General features: G+C 34.1%; 1 protein-coding gene across 1 annotated transcript in view; it reads right to left on the reverse strand.

Moving 5' to 3' along the window:
• Positions 1-3,207: 3,207 nt before the first annotated feature.
• The window catches only part of LOC107656715 (testican-3-like), a 42,270-nt gene continuing 30,094 nt past the window's right edge, over positions 3,208-15,383 (reverse strand). Inside the window, exons 9-12 of the mRNA XM_016444657.1 lie at positions 13,798-13,860; positions 11,160-11,297; positions 7,910-9,335; positions 3,208-3,238 (exon numbers count right to left, since the gene is read on the reverse strand). Of these exons, the coding sequence (XP_016300143.1) occupies positions 9,190-9,335; positions 11,160-11,297; positions 13,798-13,860 (347 nt within the window). The 3' untranslated portion in view covers positions 3,208-3,238; positions 7,910-9,189. The remainder of the gene's footprint in view (positions 3,239-7,909; positions 9,336-11,159; positions 11,298-13,797; positions 13,861-15,383) is intronic.

Genomic DNA, 15,383 nt, shown 5'->3' on the forward strand with positions numbered 1-15,383 from the left:
ATGTCAGGTCAATTAAATGTATGGTCTCATTTGTTCTTACTCTCTCTTCCTCTTTTCTTGTACATTAGACACATTAGTAGTGTGCTCTCTGCACTTATAAAAGTGATTAAGTGAAAAGTTATAAAAGTGAAGTGTTTTTTTGTTTTTAAAGGCCAATGAAAGTCGATATATAGTTATGTAGATAGAAAGGTCAGAACTATGTTATATTTGAGCTTCTTCATAATCGAACATTGCCTCAGCCAACTTCAGGAGATACCGTGGTTTTTAAACAATACTGAAGCAATTGCCATAAACGTTTTTGGTTGTTTTTCCTCATCCAAATGATTTATTATACTCTACATACATACCCACATACATAAATAAAGAAACACATACATACAGTAGTTAAAATTAAGTTTTAATATGTAATGTACAAATATTAAAATTAAATATTTGAAAGGGAAAATATCCAAGGCTGTCCAAATTGGAAATTAAAAACTCAAAACACAAGGAGGCGCCAACACTTATGTTAGTGGTCTACTCTTCAAATGCCATATTAAAGCAAGAAGCCGTGGTTTACAGTTAATTTATATCAGCTAAGGGGCGTTGTTAGGCACGACGCGAAGCGGAGTTTCCATATACGTATTCCATATACGTAGTAAGGTTTCACAAAATAAAAAAGAGCAAATAAAGTGTAATGATATGAATAAAAACAGTATTCTTCCACCAATCAATGTAGTTCCTCAGAATCAGTTGTGGTTGCAACAAAGTGGTTGCCGAGCAACACACAAACGTAAACAAAGGTGTATGTTTGTAGAGTAATTTACAACAGATCCGAACGTGGCTCAGAATCAAGGACCGGAACTATCCGTTTTATAATGGCTGATTAGGTTGCTAATTTGTGTTTTTATAAGCACATCGAAAAGTATAGGCTGTCTATATTTTGTTTTATTAAGCTGTTATGCATCTTGAAAAAGGTGGTTGCTACAAGTGGACTAAATTGGACTGTTGCCAGGGACATTAAATATAATAAATCATAAATATAACCTTTATATTTTACAATTGATATTGTAAAATTGTCATATTTAAGTAAAAGTCAAAAGTGAAAGATGCCTTTATGGATGTCTCAAGTAAAGTTAATTGTCAATTATTATTATTATTATTTTTAAATATTTAGGTAGGCTAATTGTATTAAACTAACTGATATTAAAACTACTTGAGTATCAAAAAAAGTAGGTAGGCCTACAGGTAGATTTTATAAATAATGGCACAGCTGACCATCGTTGCTGGACTCTATTTAGAGCAAATTACTCAGGATTAATCTTAATGTTAATTTATAAATATACTTTTCTTTAGTATTAGATCATGTTTGTTCTTAATGATGCTACATAGTTGTCTTTTATTAATGTAAAACGCATAGTTGGCATGAAGTAACATGTACTGGAGAAACTGGTAATACCCAGCTAAACTTAGGAGCATAAACATAAAGAAGAGACTTGTTCTGTGTAAATAGCCTGTTGGAGGTTTATTTGGTGTGCTTCTGAAGATTCAGATTCAGGTTCAGATTGATGATTCGTGAAGTGAATCATTTGGACCTCTTTGGAGAGCCTCAGACCTTCGGAGTTTTGCTCCAACCTTGGCAAAGTTGGCAATCCTTGATCTTTGTGAACCGGTTTGACCAAACTGATCAATTGATCTTTAATTTTTTTTTTCTGCAGATTGTTCAAAATTCATACAAAGTTGTCTTTCATTTGTGAAGATTATAGCCGATGAACGGGAATTATTATTTTTTTTTTGCAATAATCCAAAAGCCAGTGGAAAAATCCTACAAAAACCTATATTCCTTTGGCTAAATAGACCCTTATGCAATAAATGTAATTTTTAAATCATTTGTGTATATGAATCAGGTGGGGATCACTGTGGGGATCAAATGAATTATTGAACAATCATAAAACAATGCTAAACTATTATAATTTTTTTAATTTTCAAAATAACATGAATTATATTATAATTTTATTTTGTTAAATTATATCTTATCAGTGACAGTATTGCTCTGTGAATAATAGGTGTCTGTAACATCAGAAAACTACCACCAGATGGCAGCACGCTCTTTAACATCAACACAAGGCCACGTGGACATGAACAGATGAAGTTACACAGACGTTGTCTAATTTTGTATTTGTGCCTTAAAAAATCAGGTAAGTGCGGTCTGGGGTGAAATCTGAATTCTGAGGATATAATCACACAAGAAATCTCAGTTCAAGTGTATATCATCAATCTTTCTAGCTGTTTTCTCTCTGTGTGTTTGTATCTATAGCTTAGTTTTTTTAAGCTGCATTGATTGAATTGTGTTTGTTCTGTTGTCATATAGGCTTGAGGATTCTTCCTTTCTCTTTCTCTTTCACCCTCATTCTTTCTGGGTAATTGCTTAGAGATAACACTGTGATTTTAATTGGATTTTCCCTCAGCACTAATCAAAATGTCTCTTTTGATAGCTAGATTGGAGCCAACAGACCAATTTAGAATAGTTTTTGTTTTGTTTTTTCGTTATTACAATAATGCAGGGCCATAACCACTGTAGATAATATATTAATGAATGATGAATACGTAAAGTGCAATCTATTTTAACCACTACTGATTGTATCACTCTTTGTTTGGCAGCATTGTGTTTTCCAGTGACTTTCTGTAGTGATATTGTTATGCCAGTAGGTGGTGGCAAGTGACATTGAATCACTCACTCCACCGATTCATCTAAAACACTACTGACTCGTTCAGGAATGAATCACCACTGCTGTGTGTTGCTTGGAGACATAGCGGTTGAATCTGCTTTGGCTTCGTTTGGGACTACTTTCGCCTTCAGAGCAAAAATAGACAAAGTAACTGGCCTAAAATGTAAGTTACTCGGTATTAACTTGTTTATTGAACTGTTGTATACAAAAAAAATCACACTTACAATCGTGCTGTTGGTCTGAATATCAGAATTACAATAGCACCTGCGATATGCATTTACAGTTGTGTTTCTAACTTTAAATGCTCGTGAGATTATATATGTATGTAATTGTAGCAGTAATTCCTTGTATTCATTCTCTCTTTCTTTCTCATTTTCCTTTTCTCCCCCATCTATTTGTGTCTGTCTGTGTCTGGTTGTTTCATTAGTTCGTATTGATGAATGGATCAGGAGATTTAAGTGGATGAGTTACATTGATCTGTGCAACACACACACACACACACACACACACACACACACACACAAAGTCACCTCTATAAACAACAGTTTCAGATGAAAACAACCTCTCTGCTTTCCTCATCTCTCTCCTCTCCTCCTTTCCTCTCTCCCTCTCTGAGCACCTTCCTCTTTTTAATCATGATGATGATTGCACTCTTTTTGTCTGCCAGTAAAAGCCTTTTATCACCCACCTCTCAGATAACTGGAAAGCCCCATTATTCCCACACAATCACATACAGTAATTCCAGGAAACACACGCTGATTCTCTGCACACACCTGTTGTGGTAGGTTTAGTTCTTCTGTTGCTACGCCACATACCTAATTTCTTTTATTTTTACACAGTCAATTAATGGATTAACCTGCCTGACCCTTGACAGACATGGAAAACCAGACAATGTTAAACAAATTAGAACAAATTTCCTGGGCCTTTTTTATTTTTTTCAAATGTGATTCGATATGATTATGACATGGGTTGCAGTTTTGTTGGGCACAATTTAGAATTTAACAATTGACTCATTTTCAATTCATGAGAGTGAATTGAACTGTTGAATTGACTATTACATACAGGATGTTAAATTGAAATTGAAATCAGAATAAAAAGAAAAGAAAAATATCATTCAAAGAAATTCACAGAACAGAGGAGTTCCATTAGTCAAGTTTTGTGAGAAAATAATAAATTATTAATTTTGACTAAAACCTGTGTGTGTTTATATACGCGCGCACACACACACACACACACACACATAAAATATACATAAAATACTTTTATTCTGTAGGTATTTTTTACCCATGTCTGGGTAATTCATATGAAAAATGAAATGTTCTACACTTACATAGTGGCATAGTCATACATTGGCATAGTGCAAGTGAAAAGTTTGTGAGTGCAAGAGTAATCACTTTTAAAGCACTGTTACGAAATCTTATGTATAGATTTATCTGCTGGCTTAATGCTTCTAAAAATGAGATTATTGTGGGTCTATCGAATATAAGGTTTGAACTACATGGTATCAGTCAAAGCTGTGGAGACATTGGTATTGCTGTATTTTGTAACTCTTTATTGTGTGCGATAGATGCTATGGGTTGTATATGTTGTCCTATTGTCTTTTTAAAATTTGGACCTTGAGTCTGTAATAAAGTTTGATTGATTGATTAATTACAGTTGTTATATAGGTTTAATTCTATTTCCTTAAATTCAACTTTTAGCCACAATTCTGAGTCCTGTTTGTTGCCTCAATTCAGTTTCAGCAATATAGATAGAATTTTAAAAGACATCACGATTCAATTGATGGCCTGGCGGATATTTTTAACGAAACCCATTTAACATCTAACCAATTGTAAATGCAAATATTGTTTACTTTCTTCCAGTGGCTCATGTAGTCTTGGTGATGTGTGCCTAATGCAATAATGTTTTGTAAAAAACTAAAACATTTTATTCATTTTGAAACCCAGGAAGTATCAGAATGTCTGTCTCTTTAAAGACTCCGAATTGGACAAAGTGGCATCTGCTTAAGTGTGCCATCAAGTAGTTACAAACTATAACTCTCCCCAGTCTTCTATTTGCTCTGGTTGCTAAGCATTGCTGGAAATAGTTTATTACCCAATGCAATTCCACCTCCATCAGTTTTCTACTGGAAACTGTAGACACACACACAAATAGATCAATATGACCCCTAGGGAAGGTTAGGGCCAGTATTTTGCCTTTACAGTAAAATCTGTGCTTGGGTAAAAACCCATTTAAAACCGTTCTGCTAAAAACTGCACAGGGCAATAATAACAGAAACTATGAATCGATGAGCAGCGGACAAAAGTTGTGTTGACCATGTGACCACTTCATTTTTAATGGGCTTCTTAAACGCTGATATGAGCAGAAAAAAATCCTCCAGCTTGCTAAACACAAGATAAGGGAGGTGGAACAGTCACTGATCGAAGCTAATGATTTTCTCATTAAATTGGAGGAAAGGACAGAGACAAAGAGTCAGAGCGAGCAAGGATGGGGGGAAATGTTTCTTCCTCTTCTAATCCTGCTGTAGAAATGACACGTGAAGATAAACCTTCCAGCAGAAGTGTTCAACAGTGCTCAGTTAGTTAGCCACCAACTCAGGCCTAGTAGGCAAAACCAAATACTTTACATTGATTTTGATGTGCATATATATTAAATAGTTAAAATCTGCAGTTATTACCTTAAGGAGCTATTTCAACCTGTCTGCACCTGTGAAAATAACTGCTTGGTTTAACAACAAAACATTTGTAACAATCTTAAAGGAATAGTTCATCCAAATTTTCTTAAAAAACAAAACAAAACATAGATTTAGCTTTTTTTCTGCACAAAACACAAAAGTAGCCTAAAAATGTACAGAAACAGCTTTTGCTATACAGTGAAGCTGTCAAGTTCCAAAGGGGCAAAAAAACAAACAAACAAAAAAACAGAAAAGTAGTTTAATATTTTGTGAAGCAAGACTTCTGAAGCTATTCGATATTTTGATCGAAGGTCAGCCTGTATACAATAATCTTCACTTCTAACAAAGCTCACGTCTAACATCTGTCTGTGTAGATTCCATGAATATATTAAGAATCTTATAATGTAGCACACGTCAAATAGAGAAATTTTCTACCCATTTTTGTAGTTTTTGATGACCCCTAATAAAAGCTTGGTTAACTGTAAGATGCCATATAAACCATGTAAATGGGTTAACATTGGTTTAATGTATTATATGTAATTTTACTGTAAAATACTATCAAAGTTATGATTTTAGCAAATACAAACTATGGATTACCATATAATTTACAGTAAACAAAAACAGTAAAATGATATTTCCATTTCCAGTCCCTACGTGTCATTACATTTGATTATATTTTCTTTAAATAGTTATATGTTTTTTTTTAACCTTAAACCACATAAACACATTTCATTACACCAAATACACAAAATAATGTTCTTTTTAGCAGCATCATATGACCCCTTTAAAGTAGAAAGCAGATTTTGATAGTTCAGGTAGATTGGTATATTTTATGTTTTTACGAGTAAAGAAATATATGGTTATAAGTTGTTATATACAGGCACCAATATGCTATCCCATAATACCTGAAACGATGCCACTGTTTTGTCTGTCTGTCTGTCTATCTATCCATCCATAATTGTAACTTTTTTTAAACAGTGTAGACAATTGTACTTTAGGGTTTGACAAAAAATAATAATAATGGCATGCAGGTTTGAAATAACATGAGGGTGAGTAAACAGATTAGAGTGCGTAGACCGATTTATCCATTTTGAGGTGGACTATTCCCTGAATTACACTATATATAATCTAAATGTCTTAAAGATATAATGCAGTGGCTTTATGCAGCATATTTGGGTGCTATTGTTTCCTACATTTAGGTTGCTCCTCAAAATAGAACAATGAAAAATTAATTTAGATCACGGCCTTGTGTGTGTTCCAGGAAAATTAAATCGGTCTTCATTAAGCTAAAGCTGGAATAAACCTTGTTTTTATTTTTAAAGAGGCTAAAGGGTCAATGCCATGTGTTGTGAGTCTTGATGTTGTTTTGTATTTGAAGCGGTTTGAGGCTGAACTTCTTCTAATTTGGCTGATTATGTAAGAGAATTTCAATCTGAAGCCTCTGTCTCTGCGAGATTACGAGGAAAACTGATCTGGTAATCTTGAAAACATGATGAAACCAGTGATCAGTCACCTATAAAAATAGATTGCGTTTTGTTTTTTTAAGAACTGCTTGCAAATCTTTTGTTGCTTTTTGTGTGTTTGTGTACATTTAGTACTGCTCTCCTTGCATTCAAACCTATTTGCATTCAGGATCCTTTGTGTTTGTGTGTGTGAGACTTCAATCCAAAGCCAGCAGTAGTGTGATTTTTCTATGACAGGAAGAGGAAAAGCTGTTGAATGAAAACACTTTCTGTTTATCCAGTTGGTTCCTTTTAGAGAGCTGTGGACAGACACAAACTAATACACTCACACAGCCTTACATTACACACATGCATAGTACGATTTAGTATGTATTCTTTTAGTTTCAAAGCCAATAATTTCTCTTTGCATCATATTTTAATTGAATTTTGCATATGTATTTTAATTCAGCAAGAGACTAAATTACACAACAGAACTACAGTGTAATCTTGATCCAGAGACACACATACACACATTAGTTGACAGGCACATGCTTGTGTTTTAATGATTAAACAAGTGTTCAACCTCACAGATGCCCCAGTTTACTTGTGTGTGTGTGTGTGTGTGTGTTTGAGTCTCTGTGTGTACAGATGAGAAATTGTGGTATATAAAATATTAAAATTGCATTTATACATAATGAAGCACTAACCAGACCAGACACAGGATTTCTCTTTCTCCTTCTGACACACTCGCACGCGCACACACACACACACACACACACACACAGTGTGTCTGGTTTATCCTTGTGCATGGGGACTCTATAGGCGTAATGGTTTTTATACTGTACAAACCGTATTTTCTATCGCCCTACACCGACCCTACCCCTAAACCTATCCCTCACAGAAAACTTTATGCATTTTTACATTCTCAACTCATTCTGTATGATGTATAAGCTTGTTTCCCCATGGGGACCTCAATTTAGTCCCCATGAGTCAGTGTGCATTCAGGTTTAAGTCCCCACCAGTATAGAAAAACATGTACACACACACACACACAGAGAGAGAGAGAGAGAGACACACACACACACACACAGAATTACTATTACAAAAACTCTGTTTTGGTCTGTGTAACTTTATTTGAGCAAACTATACTGTATGTATACTGTAAAAAACAAACCAAAATGTGTTATCTCCATTACAACAGCTGGACAACACTGATAAAGGTGGCTCCTTTGACCTCTGAAACAGATTATCAAACTCATTTGACCAAATAACTTTTTTTCCCCAGAAAACACAATGTCCAAAGAAGGAAATGTATATTTTCATATGCACATCATGAAAACAAATCTGACAGAAAATGCAGAAGCACTAAGAGGGACGAGGAGAATAAGTGACAGCAGCAGCATCTATCGTATGATTTGTCGTCTACAGTAACATATGCAAACTAACTAATCATTTTCACTTTCTCCTATAGACCAAAACAACCGAGAACGTCACGCAAAAACCGCTCTTTTTTTTATTTATTCATATGGCAGTCAAGTTCTACATTCTAACACTAAATATCATCTTCTCTCTTTATCCCCAGACCTTTCCACCGCTCCTCCATGTTGCGTCAAAGGCACCTCATTCCCAAGGACTGCCAAAGTGTTTACAAGATAAGTGTGTGCGAGTGTGTGTGTGTGTGTATGTGTGTTTAAGCCTCTGTAAATAGCATGACTCTGTTCTCTTCTAACATCGACTGCAGTCACATCGATTTTATTGTGTGGTCACTCTAGGCCGGGTCTTAACAATTTCGTTTGCTCTAGAACATATCAAACACTAATACATTTTGATAGTTTATCTGTAATTTTAAGTATTCATTCTGCTGATGAAAAAAAAAGTAAATGTAGGTATGTGATTTATGGTGAACCGTTATGAGACGTATGAATATGGATGTTAACTCCTCATGGCATGACGGTAAAATCACATCCTATCAGGTGCAAAGAGTTCATGACGCCAGGTGTGTTGGCATGTATTTCGTATGTGTATTTGTGTGCATGTTTATAAGTGCAGACATTTAACCCTCAATAATCTCTCATCAAACCCGCTTATGAATTCCTGAACTTCCAGGTCTGTCAATATATGTATTCACTTTGGATAAATATAAGAAAAGTAATAAAAATGAAATGTGGTTATTGAGTATTGATATTAATTTTGTACAAATGTTATACGGCACAGGGGTAGATGAACCCTTTAGTAATGTTAGTACTGCACTCTGCCAAGATCACCTAGAAACGTGCTTTAAGACCAAATGAAAGTCTGTCATTTATTTGGTTCCTTGTTTTTAAATGCTTTAAAATAATAATTAAAAAAGACAGCGGAAAACGGATTATGATAGGTACCCATACTCATCATCAATTTGTTCATATTCATCATCATCATCTCCCATCTCCTCTTCATCATTTACAACATCACCATCTTCATCGTCTGAGAGCAGAGAGTCACCGCTGCCAAAATCTCCGGAAGACTCCACAGCTGCAAGGTAAAACAGTAGCTGTTTTCATTTCTTGACTTCTAGCGGTTAGAATTAACACATTTCATTGCTGTTTTTCTTGAGTTTAAAGTTTTGGAATGAGTAAGCTTTTTTTTTTTTTATATGAAATGCTTTTATTCAGAAAGGATGCATTTAACTGATAAAAAGTTCAATGAATAGAAAAATAATGTTACAAAAGATTTCTATTTTAAATAAATGTCGTTCCTTTGCACTTCCTATTCATCAAAGAGTCCTGAAAAATATGTAGCACATGTATCATGTATCCTGTTTCCACAAAAATATTAAGAAGCATAACTGTTTTCAACATTGATAATAATGCAATTGTTAATTTAAGCAGCACTATGTAACTTTTGGAGCTCTAGCTGTTAATAAACAGAACTGCACACATCCCGCGGAAGAACATTCCAACCGGAGCTACTTCTCTAAGTTTATGTCTATGGCAATTCACGCAGGTATCTGTTACTCCGCAGCGGTGACGACCCGACCAGGCTACAATAGTCCAAATATAAATACTTATTATAAGCGTACCGTAGTGATTCGGATTAAGACAAAAACGCGGTTTGGAAGATGAATTCATGATGTACTCGCTCATTATATACATTTAGCAAATTTTGAACACAGAAAAAGTTACATAGTGCTGCTTTAAGCACCAAATCAGAATATGACCCTGGACCACAAAAATTTCTGAATTTTTCGAAATTGAAATTTATACGATTTTTACCATTTTTAAAATGTAAAATTGTCCAAATGAAATCCTTAGCAATGCATATTACAAATCAAAAATTAGGTTTTGATATATTTACGGTAGGAAATTTACAAAATATCTTCATAGAACATGTTATACGATTTTTACCATTTTTAAAATGTAAAATTGTCCAAATGAAATCCTTAGCAATGCATATTACAAATCAAAAATTAGGTTTTGATATATTTACGGTAGGAAATTTACAAAATATCTTCATGGAACATGATCATCATCTTTACTTGATGTCGTAATCTTTTTTGGCATAAAAGAAAAATCAATCATTTTGACAGATACAATGTATTGTTGATTATTGCTATAAATATACCCATGCTACTTATGACTGGTTTAGTTATCCAGGGTCACATATTAGAATGATTTCTGAAGGATCATGTGACACTGAGGAATAGAGTAATGGCTGCAAAACTCAGATTTATCATCATAGGGAAAAAAATTCATTAAAATTATAATTAAACTTATTTTAAATAGTAATAATATTTCACAATATTACGGTTTTACTGGATGGTGAGCATAAGAGATTTCATTCATAAACATTATAAAAATCTCACTAACCCCAACACACAAGACACTCACCCCCCCGTTTCATCTTCTTTGGCTGTTGTGCCACATCTCACTGTTGTTGTTTTTTTCAGCATCTCACACCATGAACACCACTTAAAAAATGTGTCATGTTAAAAACAGTGAGATGTGGCACAACTCTTTATTGGACAATAACTAACTGAAGTGATTTCACAAATACTTTCTATAGTCTGATGGTCAAAATACCTGCAGTACTTTAAATATACACTACTTGTATTGTAAATTCCAGATTGTATTTGTTTTTAATTGAGATCTGTTTTGTATGAACTTTATAATCTATTAGCTAATTAACTAGTCGTTCCAGTTGGAAGGATTAAAATGCGAAATGTAAAATTATCAGTTATCACATCAGCCTAGAAGTCACTGAATCCCTACATTGTACAGATTAAAAGCATTACTTATTTGACTTTTTTTCCAAAATATCTGAGGTGTGATGCATGCAAATGATGCACCCCCCTCTTACCACAGTCAGCAGGGCCGTGGGTATGAGACCCAGCGATCTCATTTCCATAGCGGTCCACACACCAGCACTGACCACTGCTGCCATGACATTGGTGAGGCCTATAGAAGCCATCCTCATCACAGGAGGGGATGTACGGACCTACACACACACAAGATTATACACAGCCACCGAGTGTGTCTCAAAGCCACACTCACACAGATAGGGAGATGATATATTCAATGTCAAAGAACATAACTGTCACCTCCGAGAGCTTGCTCTCTCTCTCTCTGTGTGTCTCTCACGCACATTCTTTGCATTTCAACTTCACAGATTCTTTCTACAGAATCACCATAGTCAAGCTTTTTTTAAATTTTTTTTATCTTTCTCTCTTTTTTTTTGTCCTTTTATAATTCAGTGCCAGAAGCCATAGAGCCGTCACTGTGCGTTCCACTCAGGGGAGAAACAGCAGTTAAAAATATCCTTCTTTTCATGTCCAATTTCCCTTCATCTCATTCCCCTGCTCAAATTAAACACGCGACCTTCAGAGAGAGGGAAAGAAACTCTGAGTGATTTCTAGCTTTAATAGAATTAATGTTGGCTTCCCTCTGTTTGACACCTTGGTTGTACTGTAGCTGTGTTTAGGTTGTGATGACATTGAGATGGTTATTAAATGCTAGTGCTTTTTAACGTGGTGTAAAATGCTGGGGAAAAATACTGGTTACATTGCAAGTCTGGTGTTTATAGCTGAGGCCCACAAAGTATTACGATTTAGGATGTCTGAGTATCAACAGATTTTTTAGTTTATAATGTTACTGCATTTTGTGTGTCAATAAGGTATATTAGTTTGTATCTAGTCAGGTGTAAATGACAATGATACAGTTTTTTGTATAGTGATGCAATGCATCATGTAATCACTATTTCAGCAGAATGTAATCACAATCAGCAGTCAGCAGGACTGCTAAGAGGATTGCCGGTGCCCCTCTGCCCAACCTCCAAGCTCTTCACACCTCCAGAGTGAGGAAAAGGGCTTTGGACCCCTCACACCGAGCCCACTCTCTCTTCCAACTGTTGCCTTCTGGTCGGCGCTACAGAGCACTGACCACCAGAACAGCCAGGCACAAGAACAGTTTTTTTCCCACAGGCTATATTCAGCCTGAACAATTAAAACTTTCATAACAATACACTGTCCATTATAACTGACACAGAATCCGAAATTTGAACATTTGTAAACAACATATCTGTCCATTCATTTAAAAAAAAATGTTCTATACTTCTACTTCTGTATTATTTTTTATTATTCCATCTCTACTGTGTTAATCCTATGTATGTCTGCACTATCATGTATGCACGTATGTCCATACTTTCTTCTGCATTGGAAGCTCCAGTCAAGTCAAATACCTTGTGTGTTTAAACATACTTGGTAATAAAGCTCTTTCTTCTTTCTATTTGGTTCTTTTTTTTTTTTCAAAATGTATGTTTCAAGCATATTTTAAAGAATATGCTGTAGGCAACTAACTTGATTTTTAATTAAATACAGTAGCTCTTTTTTTGGATAAGAAATGAATGGGCCATACATTTAAAAAATTATAATATATGAATTTGCAATGTAAAGATTGATGCATTAATTAGCTCATATAGATAATAAAAATAGCCAACAAATTTCTGCATATAAATAGGACTACTTAACATATATTCAATGTGATTTCAGTTAACATTTTTGAATGTTTTTGAAAGTAGTCTCTTATGCTCACCGATGCTGTATTTATTTCATCAAAATACAGTAAAACAGTAACATTGTTAAATATTTTTAGTTTAAAACCATTTTCTATTTGAATTTTAAAATGAAATGTATTCCTATGATGACAAAGCTGAACTTTTCAGCAGCCATTACTCCAGTTTTCAGTGTTGACATACATACTTTATGATTCTTTAGAAATCATTCTAATGATTTGGTGCTTAAGTAACATTTCTTATCAATGTCAAAAACAGGTGTGCTGCTTATTTTTGTGGAAGGCTGTATTTATTTCATCAAAATACAGTAAAACAGTAACATTGTTAAATATTTTTACAGTTTAAAACCATTTTCTATTTGAATTTTAAAATGAAATGTATTCCTATGATGACAAAGCTGAACTTTTCAGCAGCCATTACTCCAGTTTTCAGTGTTGACATACATACTTTATGATTCTTTAGAAATCATTCTAATGATTTGGTGCTTAAGTAACATTTCTTATCAATGTCAAAAACAGGTGTGCTGCTTATTTTTGTGGAAATGTTTTTTTTTTTTTCAGGATTCTTTTCAAAATATATGAAGTTTGAAAGAACATCATTTATTTAAAATTGAAATAAATGTAAAACATTTATTTTATTTTTTTAATTATTTTTTTTACAGTCACTTATGATCAATTTAATGCACCCTTGCTGAATAAAAGTATATATTTCTTAAAAAAAAAAAAAAAGTCTTACTGACCCCAAACATTTGAACAAGTGTTAGGTGTGTTTTTAAAAGAATTGTACTTAGATTAAGATGGCTGCTGGCAGATTTTGGAACTGGGACAAGGATAACTCCATTAAACATGATCTTGCATTACAAACAAGGACCACTTTGTCCATGAGAAAATTACATGTATAAACAAAACACACAAGAGGATGAATTTACCCAGTAATTTCTTCCCAGCTTGCGGTTTGTGGATGATGGTGATCTCTGACTGGCAGGGAGCCTCTGAAACACATTGATTTCAGATCAGCAGTGAGAAAGATACCTCTACCAGTATTCCTCAGGTAGAGAGATTTTAACTGCAGGCATTATGTCATTTAGTATATAAATATCTCAAAACTAGATTATCCTACAATCCTGCATAATTTCTAGACTGCCTTTCTGTTGTAACGGTTAATGATGTTCTGTCTTAATGTCCTAATTTTCTTTCTCAGATGAACTTATATACCGGGCTGTACGTGCTTTATACAGTGCATGGTAACACTTTACAATAAGGTTCTATAAGATAATATTAGTATTTTAACATTATTTATTAATTTTATGAATAATACATTTCAACCAGTAAAACATTTAACTAATGCATTATGAACCTACTCTACATGTGTATGAACAATTGTATATTTATACATTAACATTAAGAAGATCAATTAATTAAAAATGTTATTTAAAAATAGTGTTAGTTCAGAACAAATTAACTAATGTTAATCTTATTTAATAAGCTATATACTCTGAAATACATAATTCTCATTGGTAAATTATTGGCATTGACTGGTGAAATATTTTTGTATAATACTGCTAAACTATATTTGAGCTTTGACTTCTTTCATGTCTGTTCACGTCAAGGTCCTGATCTCCCTGTCAGGGTTTATTAAGCCTTACACGACTGTTTTGTAACTTTAATGTATTTCGTCCTATTAGTGCGCTTGTGTGAAGGTTTCTTAGCTAGTACTACAGTATATGAATACACCTTTGAGTTTGGATGAGAGAAAGTAGTTCTTTATCTTGAATTTCTTGAAAGCATGTGGAATAGTATGTGTAAATCCCTGTTCGGACAGTAATTGTTTCTCGTGGGGATGAAAGGTATTTTCAGAATTTTCCAGGGCCTAGTCTGTGATTTTACTGCCGTCCGAATCCAAAATGTCTGTGTTTTTCTCACACCATCTACGTAACAATTCCCAGCCGAATTACCTACTGTTTTTGATAAACACCAAGGTCGTGTGGTAATTTAATTGTTATCCGAATCCACATCTCTGAATATACAAGAGGGGATCAATTCAAAAGTCATTTTGTGAATCCTTTTTGACCACTGCCAAGCACTGTAGAGTAACTCCGCTTTGCAGTAATTTGCACCTTGAAATGCTGGAAAGTATTTACAAGAACTATATTTTATCTAATAATTTGAAATGGGCCATTGGCATGGCAGCAACTGGTATGCAATATAACTTTAAAATACATATTATATACAATTATATACATCAAAAATATAAACCAAGTAGCTGAGTCAATTGTTTACCTTATGTTAATTAGAGGATGCATTAGCTTGTTTCTGAAAATTTCCACACATTTTTAAAAAAGACATCCCTCATTTTGAGATAAAATGTAACACAGGAAACCATTTTCCTATTATTTAATTAAATATGAATTTATGAATTGTCCAAGCAATGTAACTGACCACGTGAGGATCAGAAACTCACACCTCCACCACAAATTTATCTTCATCAGAACGTATGAATTTTATCATTGTAAAG

This window comes from Sinocyclocheilus anshuiensis, unplaced genomic scaffold (genome assembly GCF_001515605.1).
Source record: "Sinocyclocheilus anshuiensis isolate Anshui unplaced genomic scaffold, SAMN03320099.WGS_v1.1 scaffold85, whole genome shotgun sequence".
Taxonomy (NCBI): Eukaryota; Metazoa; Chordata; class Actinopteri; order Cypriniformes; family Cyprinidae; genus Sinocyclocheilus; species Sinocyclocheilus anshuiensis.